Source organism: Equus caballus, chromosome 12 (genome assembly GCF_041296265.1).
Source record: "Equus caballus isolate H_3958 breed thoroughbred chromosome 12, TB-T2T, whole genome shotgun sequence".
Lineage (NCBI taxonomy): Eukaryota > Metazoa > Chordata > Mammalia > Perissodactyla > Equidae > Equus > Equus caballus.
The window spans coordinates 42,521,706-42,537,205 of NC_091695.1; the positions used below are offsets into that span (position 1 = coordinate 42,521,706).

A 15,500-nucleotide genomic window follows, 5' to 3' on the forward strand; every position below is an offset into this window, starting at 1 on the left:
TGGCAAGCAATAGGATATATTGGAGTACATGAGGAAGCCATTTGGTGTAAACCTAATTCAGCCTGACTTTGTTTTTTTCCCAAAAGGGCCTGACTGTGGCCATTGAGCACGCATTGTCTATCTGCTTTAAAACATCTACTATGGCAAGAACAAATGGCCTTAAGATAAAGGTGCAACTCCCCCCCAACCCCATTGGCATTTCCTTAAGGATAAGCATCTTTCCTTAGGCTAGGAACTGATTGCTGCACTCACCTTTGACCACCCAGCTCAAGACAACAGACCTGCCACCCTGCTGTGTTCACCGAGACAGCAGACCTATCTGCTGTTTCCATCAATTGCTGTGCCGACAGAGCAGTCTCACAACTATTGTAAAAGGGACATTTCAATCCTATGTGAAACATCCTGTTTGGGGGTATATAACCACTCTGTGCACCCCACTTCTTCGGTGCCCTTTCTTCCTTTGGGAAGAAAGGCCCCGGGCCATGGTCCTCAGAACATAAAGCTTTGTTTAATTTTCTCCTGCTATTCTGTCTCACGTGAATGTAATTTGTTCTCCAGCCAGACAAACCCAGAGAGGGTAGAGGAAATGTCTTCCTGCCCTACACCCTGCAGTCTCCCCTTTGCTCAGCATTCTTGGACCCCCTCCCCAACTTGGCTTCCCAACAGGCCCCCAGCCCACATCCCCCTCACCCTAGCCTGTCAGACTGTATGGCCATCCTCTCTGGGACAGACCTGTCTCCTGGAGGGCCAACACCCTACCCCTGGTCTAGCCCCCCTCCCTCCCTGCTGTGTAGCCTTAGGCAAGTTATATCACCTTTCTGGGCCTCCATTTCCACGTCTCTCAAATGGGGATGGTCATACCTGCTTCTTCAGGTTACTGAGGGCTACGGTGCCTGTCTGATGACTTCTTCCCAATCCCAAGGGCAGAGCACAGAGGTTAGGGGTGACACTGGGTTACAGATGGGAAAGCACCTGCAGCCTGCGATGGCCGCATCTGTGTGCCATCACGACAGGTTTGGTGAGTCACTCGTCCCTTAAGACCCCCCACATTCCAGAGGTCATTTCCACGCACCCCTGTTCCCACCTGCATTTGTTGCCTGGGGCGGCTGTAACAAAGTACCACAGACTGGGGGCTTAAAACGACGGAAATGTAATCTCATAGTTTTGGAGGCTAGAAGTCCAAAACCAGAGTGTCGGCAGGGCCACGGTCCCCCTGAAAGCTGTAGGGGATCCATCCTTGCCCCTTGCTAGCTTCCAGTGCCTTGTTGGCAGTCTGGCATTCCTTGGCTTGCAGCTGCATAAATCCGATCTCTGCTTCATTGTCACCTGGCTTCTCCCCGTGCGTGTCTGGCCGTCTTCTTATAAGGACAGCAGCCGTTTGGATTAGGGACCCACCCCACCCCACTTCATCCTCCCTAATTACATCAGCATCGGCAATGACCCTATGTCCAACTAAGGTGACGTTCTAAGGGTGGGACTTAACATATCTTTTGGGGGTGACACAAATTCAACCCATGATACCACCTGCGTGGTTTACTGCCTTGGTCTTCTTTGGGGCTTTTTAATGCATCAAAGGTTGTTATTTTGAAATACCAGCTGCCCTCAGGTTGCTGGGAGAAGCAGGAGGCTGACCCCTGCCAGCCTGGCACACGGCCTGGCTTGGCCAGCACCTGGCTCCAGAGGCCCCCCAGGCCAGAAGAGGCCCTGCCGAGACTGCCCCTGGGGCTCAGTGAAGTGGGACAGGCTCTTCAAGGCCCCCAGACACCCCCTAACTCTTCAGAATTCTGGTAGCAGAGGTCACTGGCACAATCAACACAGCCAATCCTGTTGTCCCTCCTGAGGCTGGGGCATTTCTGGGTCCTCCTCTGCCACTTACGCATCGGGACACTCCTGCAGGCCTTCCCGATCCTGGCCTCTCTGGGCCACCAGTACAGGCAGCTCGTGCCGCAACCGCGGCCCACAGGAGGCCAGCTCAGGTCCACAGCAGGGGAGCTCGAGCTCTGTGCTGCTGTGGCCAACAGTATGCTGACCCATCAGAGACCCCCAGGGGGCCAGAGGCCCTGCTGGCCTCAGAAAACTCCAGCAGGGCAGCCGAGAAAGCTTTCCCGCTCAGGTCGAGGGACACATCAGACAGAACTGCGAAGGAGCGGCTCGGAGTGACGGCGCCAGGGGGCAGGAGTTCTAGGTGCCCCACACAAGGAGTTGCAGAATTAATGACCAAGTTGCCCAAGAGGGTGTCAGCTCAGAGTCTACTCAGCTTTTCAGGGGACACTGGGGATGGGAACACAAATGACCAGGAAACAAGCCGCTCTATATAGACAGGATGCCTCTGACAGATGAGCTGGCTACATCCAACACGAGACAAAGGGGAACAGACAACAGATGGCGAAGGGGGGTCAGTTATCAAGGAAGGCTTCCTGGAGGAGAGGCCCTGATAGGCTCAGTAAGATAGAGGCGAATGGAGCAGAGTGAGAGGGCGTGGGGGCAGGGTGGGGGAGCCAAGCAAAGCCTGTGACTTTGAGCCTAATGGACACGGACAGTCCTGAGCCGAGGGACGCGCAGATTCTTACTGCTCCTCCTGCTCCCAGGCCAGGAGGACGCTTTAAAGCCACACGGCACTTTCTCCCTGTCCAAATCAGCCACACCTTTCAGAGAAGGCAGGCAGATTACCCAACATCACCCAAAGCGAGTGGCAGGGCCAGGCCTGGGTCAGAAGTTCAGTTTTAAGCATCACATCTGGTGCCCTGTGGTCAGCTGCTTTGCTTGCCTCTACTGAGCTGACAATTTTGGGCTGGCAGGGGTCCAGGGGGCGGGAGTGGGCAGGGAAGGGAGAGGTGAGTTGGCCAAGGTCAGCGCCCACAGGTTGCTGGTCCGGCTGCGGCCGGCAGGGGGCAGCTGAGCCCTCCCTTTCCTTCTCCAGCCCAGCTGCAGAGGTGGTGAGCTGGCACCTCCCGCCCAGAGCTATGCAGCCTGGCCCGCAGGGCAGAATCTGGGCGGCCTTTGTTCTGGCTCTGCATGCCCACCCAGTCTCAGAGCCGGCGCGCTGCCTCCTCACTGCCACCAGCTACCTCTGGGCCATGACAGAGCAGAGACAGGGTTTCCCACGAGGTTCCCTGCGTTGTGATGAGACTCACATTTTCCAAAGATCAGGATCCACATCCTGAAAACAGATTCTGCTTTGGAGTTTTTTGTTTGTTTTTCTGTGAATGACAACCGAGTCAAAATATTTAAAACTAGGGCTATTTGGGGAAATCCAGGAGGTGCGGTGGGCACACCCTGGGACTAGTCACCTTCCTCCTGCTCCACCCTGTGGTCCGCCCCATGCCCACAGGAGCTGACTGTCCCAGGCCCCCTCCCCCTTCTCAGCTGTCCTGGCCCCTCTCTCAGCACCTCCCTCTCCCACCCATACTGAGCCCTCCAGCTATTTTAAACTATTTGTCATAAATATAATTTGCGAGGTGATGAATAATAGTCCCAGCTCTTCTCTAGGACTTCTGTGTCCCCTGCCCATTTTGACCTTGGCGTGTGGTGGACGGGGTGGCGGTGACCGCTGACGCTCTGGCCAGCGAGAGCACAGGCCTCCCTCACAGTGCCAAGGTCAGCAGCCTCCAGGGAGCGATGGAACCACTCAGAGGGTCTCCACTGTGCCTGGTGAAGCCTGGTGCCATACACACCTCGCTCACGGATGCCACTCAGGCGGGCCAAGGGGGGTCAGAGCAGAAAACACTCCTTCAGAGGTTCAAGGGCAGTCTGAGCAACCAGTGCTCCAGTGGGATCACTGCAGGAACAAGACAAGGCTCGGGTCTGAGGACGTTCCCATCCGCAGGGCCCCAAGTTTAAGAGGGAGGCTCTGGCGGGCCCTGGAGAAGGGAGAGGGTTTCTTGCCAGCTGTGCAAACCCAGGGGTGGGAGGTGGTGGATGTCAGCACCGCCCAGCTCCCTGCCCAGAGGAGCTGTCACCAGGATTCCTGATGGGTGGGGCTTGGAGAAAGGCTGGCAAGGTGGGCACAGGCCAGAGGCGGGGCCTACAAAAGCTGGGACTTGCTTAGTCGGGAACAGAGGAGCCTAGGAGGTCTGGGGGCCACTGGTGGAACACAGCAGTGGTCGAGGGAGGCAAGGCTTGTGGGACCCGGTCAGCCCCTCGTTGCACAGGCCTTCCCTCTGCTGGGGGCTGGGAAGCCAGGCCAGGGGTGCTCAACACAGGGTGGGGAGCAGGTGGGTTTGGTGAGCACTTAGGAGCAGGGGCTTCAGGACAGAGGGAAGTGACCGTGAGCCAGTGAAGGAGTTGGCAGGAGAAGGGTGGGGCCGGCTCCAGGCAGGAGGCCAGCTTGGGCAAGGCTCAGGGAAGGGGGGCGGTTCAGTAGGGCTGGGGCACCGAGGACCTGATGCCCAGGAGTCGGAGGTGTATGTGGCAGGGAGTTCCGGATCCAGATGCAGGGGACTGACACCATCAGAGTTATTTCCTGGAGGCATGGCCCAAGGCCTGACGCCTGGCCCTAGGAGGGGCAGGCCCCCAGGAAAGGGCATCAGGGACCCAGAGCCCACAGGCCCTGTGCTCCCCGGGGGAGACAAAGGTGAAATGTCGAGAAGCCCTCTCCTAACTTAGGATCGCCTCCCGGCTTCCTCTCCCTCTTTTTGGCCCACGTGGGCCAAGGACACGGGAGCATGAAATGCAGCTGGGCTAGCCCACCTCCTCCTCTGGCTTAGCAATCAGGGTCGGGGGAGTCTCCACCCCCGACGCCCTCTCCCCCAAATGCCTTCTGCCAGCTCTGGCCGAGACAGGCTCCCTGGTTCCTTAGCGGCCGCCCTGACATTCCACAGGAGCTGCTGGCCCCGGGCCAGAGGGAGCAGCCCCCCTTTCTCCTTGTCTGCTGATCCGGGCGCCCAGGCCTGGACAGAACCCCCAGAGCTGGGCCTGTCATTGAGTTTGTGGGGCTGCGGCTGCCCTGGGAACTCAGTTCCTTCCTTCAGCCTGTCCACAAATATTTACCGAGAGCCTAATAGTGGACAGAGTGACCTTTACAATACACAGACCGGTCAACACATTTACTGAGGTCGGCTACGTGGCAGGGACTGCGGGTGCAGCGATCCAGTGGATGACAAAACAGTGGGAAACCCCTCCCTTGAGGAACTCAAGTCGCACAGAGGACGGCTCACTGTGAAGGTGACCTCCAGGCAGAGGCCTGAAGGAGCTGAAGGAGGGCTGGGCCAGGTGGCCACTGGGTGGAGAGCCTTCCATTGTCATAATCTGACAATAGTTGTTTTGATTATGATGTGGGGTTGAGGAGAGCAGGCTGGGAAAGGTTAAAGATGTGCCCAGGGTCATGCTGGGAGGTGGGGACCAACCTGGCGAAGTGCCTGTAGGGGCTGGGGTGGGGGTCCAGGTTGTGGTTCCTGATGGGCTGCTGTGAGGTAAGCCGGGGCAGGAGGGTGCCCGGCCAGCACACGGTGACTGTGCAGTTCCCTCACCCAGGCCCTGAGACAGGGGGGCCTCAGGACTCAGAGGGAAATGGCCCCAGTTGAGTATCTCCTGTGAGTGGAGAGCTCAAGGTGACCCAAGGCCATAGCTCTGGAACTGGACCTGTGGGGGATGGGAGGGGTGGAGTTCTGGCACATTTTCAAACAGTGGCAGCAATACTGTCATTGTCCTGCCCTTGGTGTGAGCCTGAAGTACCACCCGGTTCTTAGTCCTCTTCTCTGCCTTTCCCAGCAGCTCCTGCAGGAAATCGCCCAGGTCCTTTCCTGGGCTGGTTTGGAAACAACAGCGCTGGGCTGGTTTCAAAACAAGATGAGGAGGCAGCCACGGCCATGAGAAAGGGCTTGGGCCTCGGCCCTGGCCCTGCAATCCGGATGTTGCCCAAGGGGCCCTCTCCAGTCTTTCCTTCCCCTCCAACCCCCAGCCCCTGAGTGGAAGGAGTATGCTTCAACCCCGCACTGGCTAGGGCGGGCCCATCTCCAGGCAGCCCCAGCCCGGGATCCAAGGTCCTGTTTACTGCTGTTTCCTGGAACAGCTCGTTTTGATCTAGAGAAATCTGCTGAGTTCTGCTGCCCCACGCGCCTCGTCCAGAGAGTGGAGCTATGTTTAGCCTTATTTGCAGAGAAAGAGGTGGAACCCAAGCCAGATGTTTGTCCACCATGCTGTGAGCACTGCCTTGGCCCCCCTAAGGCAGGACAGAGATGTCCATGTGGCTTTCTACCCTCCTCTCATCTTCCTCAAATATATTCCCCTCCCCAAGAAAACTAGCTGTGTGGAACTCGGAGGCCAGGAGACCTTCTATACAAGGCCCCTCTGAAACTGTGCCATCTTGTCCTTGAAAATGGAGTGGGTGGCCAGGGCGGCTCCAGATACAAGGCCACAAATGAGGGCCTTAGTTCCTTTTGTGATGAAGAATCCTATGATCTGTAGAATCCTGATACTTTGTGTGGTGTTAATTCCACCTACTCCTACTCTTTTGAAAAATAAAATCTAAGATTGTTTCAGGGATTTGGGAATGATACATGTGAAGGAGGAAGATTTTTATACCAGAGATAAGAGAAAACCAAGCTAAGGCACCAAGCTGGGCCCAGGAAACCGCACACAGCAGTTAACACCACCACTCAGGCATCTTGTAGATAAATAAAGGGCTGACCCCATAGCTTGGTACTGTGACACAGCAGCGAAGGCATTTGCTGGGTATCAGCCACACCTCCCAGCTTTCTGGAACATTCTGACAGGCAATTCCCTCTTTCCACACTGTCCTTTCAGGCCAAGTCTCCCCCACCCAGCCCTGGGAACGTTGCCAGGACTAGACTGATGAGGCAGATCTCGGGCAGGGTGAGTTGCCCCAATCTTTCAGTGGCAGGAGAGCTCAGCCAGGCACCCAGTGGTGAACAAGTCTGGGCTTGCCACACACTGGACCTTCTGTGCTGAAGGTCACATGGGAGTCGTCAGTTTTCCGAGAATCACGAGGAGGGTGTGGCAGCTGGGCCCAGCCCCCCTGCAGATGCCATCTCGCAGGGGTAAGGGGAACAATCTTCCCCAGTTTCCTCCCGGTTGCCAAGGGAGCCTGTGGCATGGGTGGTTTTGTTTGGGGTGTGGGTGGCCGCCCTGGGAGGAGACCTCCGGGCAGGGAGTTGGTCCAAGAAGCTCCTCAATTCTAGTTACTCTGACCACTGTCAACGTTCCACCCTATACCCCAGGGGGCCACGGCTGAACAGAGGCCGCATAGGGGTCTCAGGCTGTGCCTCCTCCTCACTCTGGCCCCACTTCTGGCACAAGAGACGCCAACCACCCTTTTCAAAACCCTCCTCAAGCGCTCAGGCCTTGCCTGGCCTTGTGCAGGGGACAAGCTCACCCGGTTTGTTTCCGCCTTTCCTTGGAAGACCCAGGGTGGGGGCCCCCAGCAGTCAGCAAGCAGCTCCCTGAGGCCCATCGCAGGCTGTAGACTGCCCTAAACAGATTAATTTTTTCAAAAACATCTCCTTTTTCCCCACCTCCCAATCCAAAAGCCAAATGGGTTGAATATCTATGCCCTTTTGGACTTGTCGCCCTGCAATTACATAAACTGTTTTCTGCACAGACAAGATCTTGCTTGTCATTATTCTGCAACTGCCTTTTTCCACTTACTACATCCTGACCAGTCACTAAGCATTCCATCCCGGCGGGGATAGCTTTTCTTATGAAATGCTTCAAACCTCCAGGCCCCTGGTAACAAACCATGACACACGCCCCTCAAGCGGCAACTTCGGAGGCTTAGCTTTTTAATCAACTTGCTCCCAACCATTTTTAAAACAACAAAATCACAGCAGGGTTTCTTAACCAAAGACCCCGTAAGCACAGCAGCAGGTACAGATCACTGGGGGCTGCCCGGGTGCCAGTATGGGGACACGCCCTGCTTCCCCCAGGGGCGCCTGGGCGCTGACGTCACCGGCGCTCACGAGGCGGCGCGGCCGCCCGCGGAGTCACGCGCTGCCGCCCCGCTCCCGCCCCCGCCCCGCCCCGCCGCCGCCTAGGGCAGTGACGCGCCCTCCGCAGAGATCCCTCCGCCGCCGCCGCCTGGAACTTTCCAGTCGCCCTGCCGGCCCTTCTTTCGGACCTCGGCGGGGAGGGGTGACCTGAGGCGACCCCCGCAGTTCCCTTCGCCCCCACCGGGAGCGGCCCCAGCCCGCCTCCCCCACCCAGCCCCCTCTCGGGGACCGGTGTTCCCTCACCCCAACCCCCAGGAAAGGGCATTTCTCCTCCACGGAATCCGTCTCCCAAATGTGACCTTGAGACTTGTCCTCGATCTCCTGAAGCACGGCTAAGGGGAGTGGGGGGGTAACTGGGGCAGCTGAGGGGCGGACACCCCGGGAGACCGAGAACCACCTCGAGGCGTCTCCTTGGGCAGAGTCGGGAGGGACTTCTTTTCCGGTGGCAGTGGAGGAATCGTCCCGTTGAGCAGTGCCCCGGTGATGCGGCCCTGGCCTATAAAAGCAAAAGTTGGGGCCTGTCCGGCAGGAGTTAGCCACAGGGAGGGTCGCGCTGCTGGGCTTAGCTGTGGGGTGGCAGTGGCCACTTTAGGGCTTCAGAGGGCAGGCGGGGGAGATGACAGAGTTAGACGAGACAGGGGGCGTGGGGGTACAAGGAACAGGAAGGTCGAGGAGGAGACCAGGTTTGGGGGGCGGCTGTGCTGGGCAGAGCTGCGTTGGAAGTGCCCGCAGTCGCCCAGGGGGAGGACAACCGTCTAGGCCAGGCTGTCGCTGCCGCCCGCTGGGGATGGGCACTTGACCTCTGGGAGGACGCCGCTCCTGCGCGGGCTGAGCGGTCCCCCAGTGCCCTGGTCTCTGTGGAAGGAGGAAGGCAGTGAGAGACAGGAGGAGGTGGAGGAGACCCAGGGTCTCCCTCCCTGCTGGAGAGGAGGTGGAATTGGGCAGTTGATGCCCTGAGAATGATCGGGAAGGAAGGCAGTGGGGTGCAGGGCCGCAGGTGGGCCGGGAGGACAGACCTTGACCTTGTCAGTACCAGCAGCCCCCTTTTTTCCCCAGACAGAGGGTTGTGAACCCGCCCGGGGATGAGGCCTGGTGTTGTGGAAACCGCACTTAGCTTCGCGGGCCGGACAGCTCTGGCCCCGGGTGGTATGTAATTTTGGCTGGGCGTGGGACAGGGGCCAGGCCAGGCCCAGCCTAGTGCAACCCAGGTCTGGGTGTGAGGCGAGACGCCTGGTCGGAGGTGAGGGTGTCCCGAGTCATTTCCAGAGGAAAGGTGCCACCGTAAGCCGTTAATGGTGTGGCATCTTAGGTATCGGACAGGCGGGGGCTGCTGAGGCAGGATGTTTGTGTGTCTGGACAAAATTGACCCACACTTTATTTTCCAGGTGGCAGCGCTCCCCTTTGGACTTTCCCTCTGGGTTCGGTGCTAGCCTCTTCTGTGAGCTCGCTCTGCCCCTCCTCCTCCCTTTAACTCTCTCCACGTTATCCCTTCACTTAAAACCTTGCTTCTGGTAACCTGGGAAGCCTGGGAAAGTTGCTGAAGTCCCTGTTGGAGTCGGTATTGTTGGTAATCGCAAGGAGGAAGGGCCTTCCCGCTGAGACTGGGGTGGGGCGGGTTGGTGTTGCTTGCTGGTGGAGAGGGTGGGGATCGAGCCCACCCTTGGGTGGGCCCGCAGCTGTGGCTCCAGTCGAAAGTTACAAAAATGCCTCATGGACCGTGGTTTGTTATAGTGTTCATCATGGCGACCAGATGGCACCAGGAGAAATGGAGCCCCTGGCCAGTGTGAGTCATAGCAGTGCAGGAGGGGAGACCCTGGAGGAGAGAGCCCGCCTAAACGGATGCCTGCAGATTGAATTTCCAGAGGCTTAGGAGGAGGAAATTTTCCAGTGTCGTGTTTCCAGGCCTTGCTCAGGAAGCCCTGTATTCAGGAGGCCATCACTTCGGGTTTTCAGATGAGCTTGAGGGGGCAATCTTAAGTCCAAAGCAGATGCATCCGGGGCGTCAGCAGATGTGTTTGACTGTTTGATCCAGGAGCACCAATCTCCAGGCGCATGAATGCCAGCAGGCGCCTCTCCTCTCCTGGGGTGGAGGTTTTTCAGATGCTGCATCTAGGTTGAGCCTCCTGTCATACTAGTTCTTCTGTGCTACGAACCTTGCTTCAAGAAGATTCTTAAGCTGTAGGACGTTTCAATGTGATGCCACAACACCTTGTAGATGGAGCTGGCAGATGGAGCCCAGTGACCCTGTTACCTACCCTCCTACCTACCTGCCTGCCTGCCTGCCTGCCTGTGTGTTGGTCGGAGGAATTCTTAGTGTGATGATGTCATCTGTGTGGGAAGGTGTTCAAGTTTGAAATGCCTGAGACAAATACGTAGATGAAGCAGACTGGCAAACTGGGAGGGGGGTCATTGTTGTGCTAGAGTCTGGGAGGGTACAAGTTGGTCATGTGCAAGTTCTGGTAGAAATGGCAGGTCTAGTTTGGGTATTCGGATTGCGTTGTGGATTTCTAAGAGAAGGGAATGGTTAGGGTCCCATAGTGATCTTTGGTTCATCTTGCTCTGTATGTTTTTTGACTTGAATTTCACCTGATTAGATTTCAGAATAATCTTGGCTTTCAAAAGGGAGGACCCTGAGGTGAGGGTTGTAGGTGAGGGGGAGGGCCCAGCTTGGCACTGGTACTGGGGAGGGGTGGTGGGGGTGAAGAAAGGGAGAGGGTTGGTTGGGTGTTTGTTGCAGAGGGTGGGGGTGGCAGGGAATGTGGTTTGAAGGGGGAATTCTCTGGAGAAAAGATCAGTAGGCAGGGCTCTGAGGAGTTTAATAGAGCTCATGGGCAAAGAAAAGGCTGGTTAATACTAGTAAATTGCTAATGCTAATTGTTGCTTGGAAGCACAGAAATTGCTTGGGAACTTTCTAAAGAGCTTAGAACTCTTAAGTGCAAGGGAAAAAGCAAAATTGTTTTGCTCTGCTGCAAGGTGGGGAAGTCTGAATATCAGTCACTTGAAAGAAGGGTGTCCAAACCTTGCATCAGCAGGGGATTAAGGTCCTTGACTGCTTTGCAAGCTTCTTAAGTGGTATATCTGAAGCTGAATGTGTTCGGTATTCAGGAGCAGTTAAGTCTTAGGAAAAAAACTTTAAATGCCCAAATTGTGGGCTTTTAAAGTGGGGTTTTTTTATTTATTTTTTTGGTGTGCACTTAAGAGATTAGATGTACTTTTCTGGGTTTGTAACTCATACTTGTTCACCAAGATATTTTGTGATTGAAATTTCTGAGCAAAGTGAAAAACAGTGATCTCTAAAGGAAGTTTATGTTACGTTGTGCCTTATAAACACATCTCGTCTTTGTGGTCAGTATTAATAACAGCAAAAGTTGCCTGCTGTCCTCTCTTCATACTCATTGTAACCAGGAGAACCAAGTAGCCTTTTGTGGTCACTGTAAACTTACTGTAATATTCGGTAGCAAACAATCCACGTGCCCTTGCTAAGGCTGGAGTTAATAACCATTGTATCTTTAGTTTGAATGTTTGTGCCTTTTAATGATCCAGTATTAGAGGGGAAACTGAGCAAAAATCAGTTTGGGGAATAAAAGCAAAACTGGGGTGCGAGGGGGCCCTCACTAAAAGTGGTCTGTGTGTAAAAATTAGGGGAAAGATCTGAAAACCCTTCATGATAATACTTGTTTGCGAGGTGCATCTATTGAATTGGTAAATTAATATCTGGGTTTTTATCATGTCCTTCACCTTACGTTCTACTTTAAAAACTTTAAATCCACAATACTTTTTGCCCTTGGGATTTCTTTTTCTGTCTTCTGGGGTTTTTTTGTTGTTGTTTTAACGTTTAAAAATATGTTGGCATCATAGTTTCGTTCTTAACCTGTGACTTGGGCGTGGTATAATTACTGTCATTGGCGTTTACAGAGTGTTAGTCATGGGTGTGTGAGGAAATATGTTCTGGTACACTGTTGTGAAATTGAAACTGTAAAACTAGATGGTTAAAGTAATTGTATGTCCTGTATGGTAAGAGTTGGTCGTGGTGCATCATGTACGTGATTACTAATCATTTTTCTTCCCCTTTACAGAACAAATAAAGGTTTGAGTTGTAAACTCATTGGAATTGTTGTATTGCTATGTTATGTTTTTCGGCCTTTATCTTTTCTGTAAATCAAGTTGCCTTCATAATGAAATTCGATGTATCTTATTGTAGATTTAGGCCTAAATTCACTTTTCAGTAGCTCCGGCGAATTGGGGTCACTCTGTCGAGTGTGGTAACCTTGAACGGAACTGGAATGTCCTGAATGGTGGGCGGGGAGGCGTTCTGCCCTCTGTTGGGAGTGCAAAACAGATGGCGGAAAATGTCAGTGCTGAACCACCTGGCCGATGAAGGTCAGTGTCAAGGTGGGAGAGTACTTTGTAGTATCCTGGGGGTTTGTCTGGTTACCTTTCGAAATGGTATTGTCCTAAAGGGGACGTATTTTTATTCTCATTTGTTTAGGTGAAGAGAAACAGTCTAAATAAGAGGAGAATGGACGTGGAATGTGTTTTTTTTCCGTATTTGTGGGTCTTTGGGACACGAATGTATCTGGGATTTGGGTCTAAGCACAGAAGTCTCAACTTACTAAAGAGTTAGGCTTTGGCTTAAATTTTCTTCTTCGGTGCGTGATGAAAGTTTGGGCTCGATTGTGTAAGCGGTGTCCGAGCTGGCCAAGACTGCCAAGGGCCTGAGTAGAAGCTCTAGGAATCCACAGCTGGGTCATGAGTAAATCCATTCTGGGTCCTGGGTGGGGATGTGGCAGCAGCGTGTCATCCTGGGAGCTGATTCCTTGTACTACTGTTAATGTGTGTACTCAGGCTATAAGGTTTTGCCTCAGAGGAGACAAACTGTGAGGTGTTGCTGATGAAATGAATACACGAACACCGGTTGCTGTGCAGTAGTCTTCTTCTCTATACTCTATACCCCGAGCTAGCCGGGCTCTTTATTCTTATAGCCCCTAAACAAAGCCGGCCTTTTGCCAAAGCAGTGAGTCAGCGACCTAAGCCTGCACAAGCGTCCCACAATAATGACCTTTCCCCTACACATCTGTTCATAACAGGTTCCTTCATAATGTTTCAAACTGCCAAGGTCCCAGGCTTGCTCCTTTTGAGGAGCTGATAAAACATTCTTGTTTGCAAGCAATGTTTTCCCTGGAGCCTTGTGAGTTCACCAGGCAGAACATTCTGTTTGCAGAAAAGTCCAGCAAGTCTTGTGGATGCCTCGCGTGCAAGAACAACCACATTTCATGCCAGGTCTCCTTCATCTCCCCCTCTTTTGTTGGCATTTTGACGGACAGCATGTGCAACGGTCTTAACGATACCTTTTAGTTGTTGTCGCTTTCTCCAGCGCCGGAAGACTACATAGAGAAGCAAGCATAAAATCAATATTAGCACCAGATTTCCCAAAGAAGTAGACAATAGCGTATTTACATGCCCCAAGGGATTCAAACGGTTTAACCCCTCCTGCGGTCCCTTTAACAGGTCATCCCCAGTCAATTTAGGCAATTCTTTACTGAAAGTGTCTGCAAGAGATTGTTCAAGTTGCATTATCTCTGCAGTTAAATTTTGATGACCCCGTAAAGAGCACTTAATCTTTTCCCATCCTTCTGACATGTTAAAATGCAGTGGGGTGACACATTTGTGTAGAATTCCAATCACATTTCAATATACTGCGGGTAGCAAGAACTGTCGGTTGATCTCCTAACCAAGATACAGTATGTTGCAAGTTAATTACATCTGTAGCTAATTGAGCATCTAAGTCCTTTTGCTGTTGCCATAAGGCATGAGAGTCTTTATGCCATTCCCTGATAAAGTCCGCAGTTTGTATCTCTTGCTGCAGTGCCAGGCTGGCCACAGCGGCCGTCGCAGTAACGGATGCAACCGCAAGGATAGTCGTGACGATCAATCCCACTAGTCGACGGGAGCGACGTAGAACAACTTGAAGGGCATCATACAGATGTGAAACAGCAATAGAGTCAGACCAAGGACGTGTCAGATTAACAGGCATCCAAAGCTCGGAACGAGCTTTTACAATTATTACAGATTTGTTGGTATCTTTGATTGTCTCCCACCAAGTTTTGTTTACACATTGAGTAAAGACACAATCAGCAGTACAATTTACATATCCCTCTGTAACATTTAACATAATTTTCCCTGATAATAAGGAATAGGGAAATTTGACGCAAGCAGTTGCAGTGTAGGTGTTATTCTTATGCAGATGAACCTGAAAAAGATCTAGAACTTTGAGACACATTTAAGGTAAAATTATTAGTCCATAGAGTCAAATGTCCAGAAACGGCCCACAATTGAAACAAGTGCCCTGCCGCTGAGGTTTCAAGGGAGTAGCCATTTTGGAAATCAATTTATCTTCTTCTTCCTCCTCGTCACTATCCTCAGAATCTGAGCTAGACTTAGAAATCCCATCAGGAGGCTCCAGCGGAGGGGGAGGGAAAGACCCCTCCTTTTCATCTCCTCCTTCCACCGGAACGTCCTCATAATGAGCCTCACTACGACGGGAGTTAACCTCACTATCTGTTTCAAAAATTTCAAGCGCCTGAGTAACGGCGCTACAGAGAGTCCAGAGTTTAAGAGACATAACGTTTCCCCGCTGATGTTGCTTCCGCAACTCCTTTTGAACTTGCTTCCACTCCCCCAAACTTAACTGAGCCTTTGTCTGATGACGAAACCAATAACAATGGCATTCAATATGCCGAAATAATTCATTCAAGCGCCGAGAGGACGCTTTTATACCGATGGACTTAAGGAGTCCCTTTATGAGGTCTAAATACTGTGACCTTAGGGAATTAGAATTCCCCATGATTTATTTATTCCCGACAGTCCCCCTTTCACTTTTCCAGGGTGAAGTCCCTTTCGGTTTTGTCAGATCCTGAAAGTCCCCCTTTCACAATGCCCGGGGTGCTTACCCTTTCAGTCTGGTCGAGACCCACGTTGGGCGCCAGATGTTGCTGACGAAATGAATACACGAACACCGGTTGCTGTGCAGTAGTCTTCTTCTCTATACTCTATACCCCGAGCTAGCCGGGCTCTTTATTCTTATAGCCCCTAAACAAAGCCGGCCTTTTGCCAAAGCAGTGAGTCAGCGACCTAAGCCTGCACAAGCGTCCCACAATAATGACCTTTCCCCTACACATCTGTTCATAACAGGTTCCTTCATAATGTTTCAAACTGCCAAGGTCCCAGGCTTGCTCCTTTTGAGGAGCTGATAAAACATTCTTGTTTGCAAGGAATCTTTTCCCTGGGGCCTTGTGAGTTCACCAGGCAGAACATTCTGTTTGCAGAAAAGTCCAGCCAGTCTTGTGGATGCCTCGCGTGCAAGAACAACCACATTTCATGCCAGGTCTCCTTCAGTGAGGCTCGGAATAGAAGCCACTGTCAGCCTCTGGCTAAGAACACTTGTTTCCCAGGGAGTGGAGAGGAACCGTTGACTGGGCAGGGGAGATGAGACCTGAAATGGGACCAAAACAAAGGGGTGGGAGAGCATGGCCTGAAGACTTACTCCCCTTGGAG

General features: G+C 53.1%; 1 protein-coding gene and 1 long non-coding RNA gene across 6 annotated transcripts in view; one reads left to right on the forward strand and one right to left on the reverse strand.

Annotated features, from left to right (window-relative positions):
• The window catches only part of FRMD8 (FERM domain containing 8), a 46,562-nt gene extending 34,511 nt beyond the window's left edge, over nt 1–12,051 (forward strand). For 3 of the 4 annotated variants that reach the window (XM_070228882.1, XM_070228881.1, XM_070228886.1), the window contains one exon: nt 5,713–6,483. In XM_070228882.1, coding sequence (XP_070084983.1) covers nt 5,713–5,906 — 194 coding nt within the window. In that variant the 3' untranslated portion in view covers nt 5,907–6,483. Of the gene's footprint in view, nt 1–5,712; nt 6,484–6,744 lie in introns of those variants that run through there. The other variant, XM_070228885.1, reaches the window with a different exon arrangement.
• LOC102148237 (uncharacterized) lies at nt 11,712–15,295 on the reverse strand. 2 transcript variants are annotated; one of them, XR_011423708.1, is made up of 2 exons: nt 14,897–15,295; nt 11,712–13,330 (listed from the first exon to the last, which is right to left on the reverse strand). It is a non-coding gene; the product is annotated as an uncharacterized lncRNA (long non-coding RNA). The 2 variants fall into 2 exon arrangements; XR_288134.4 differs by having other exon boundaries at nt 12,862–14,213; nt 14,897–15,044.
• Nucleotides 15,296–15,500: the final 205 nt, after the last annotated feature.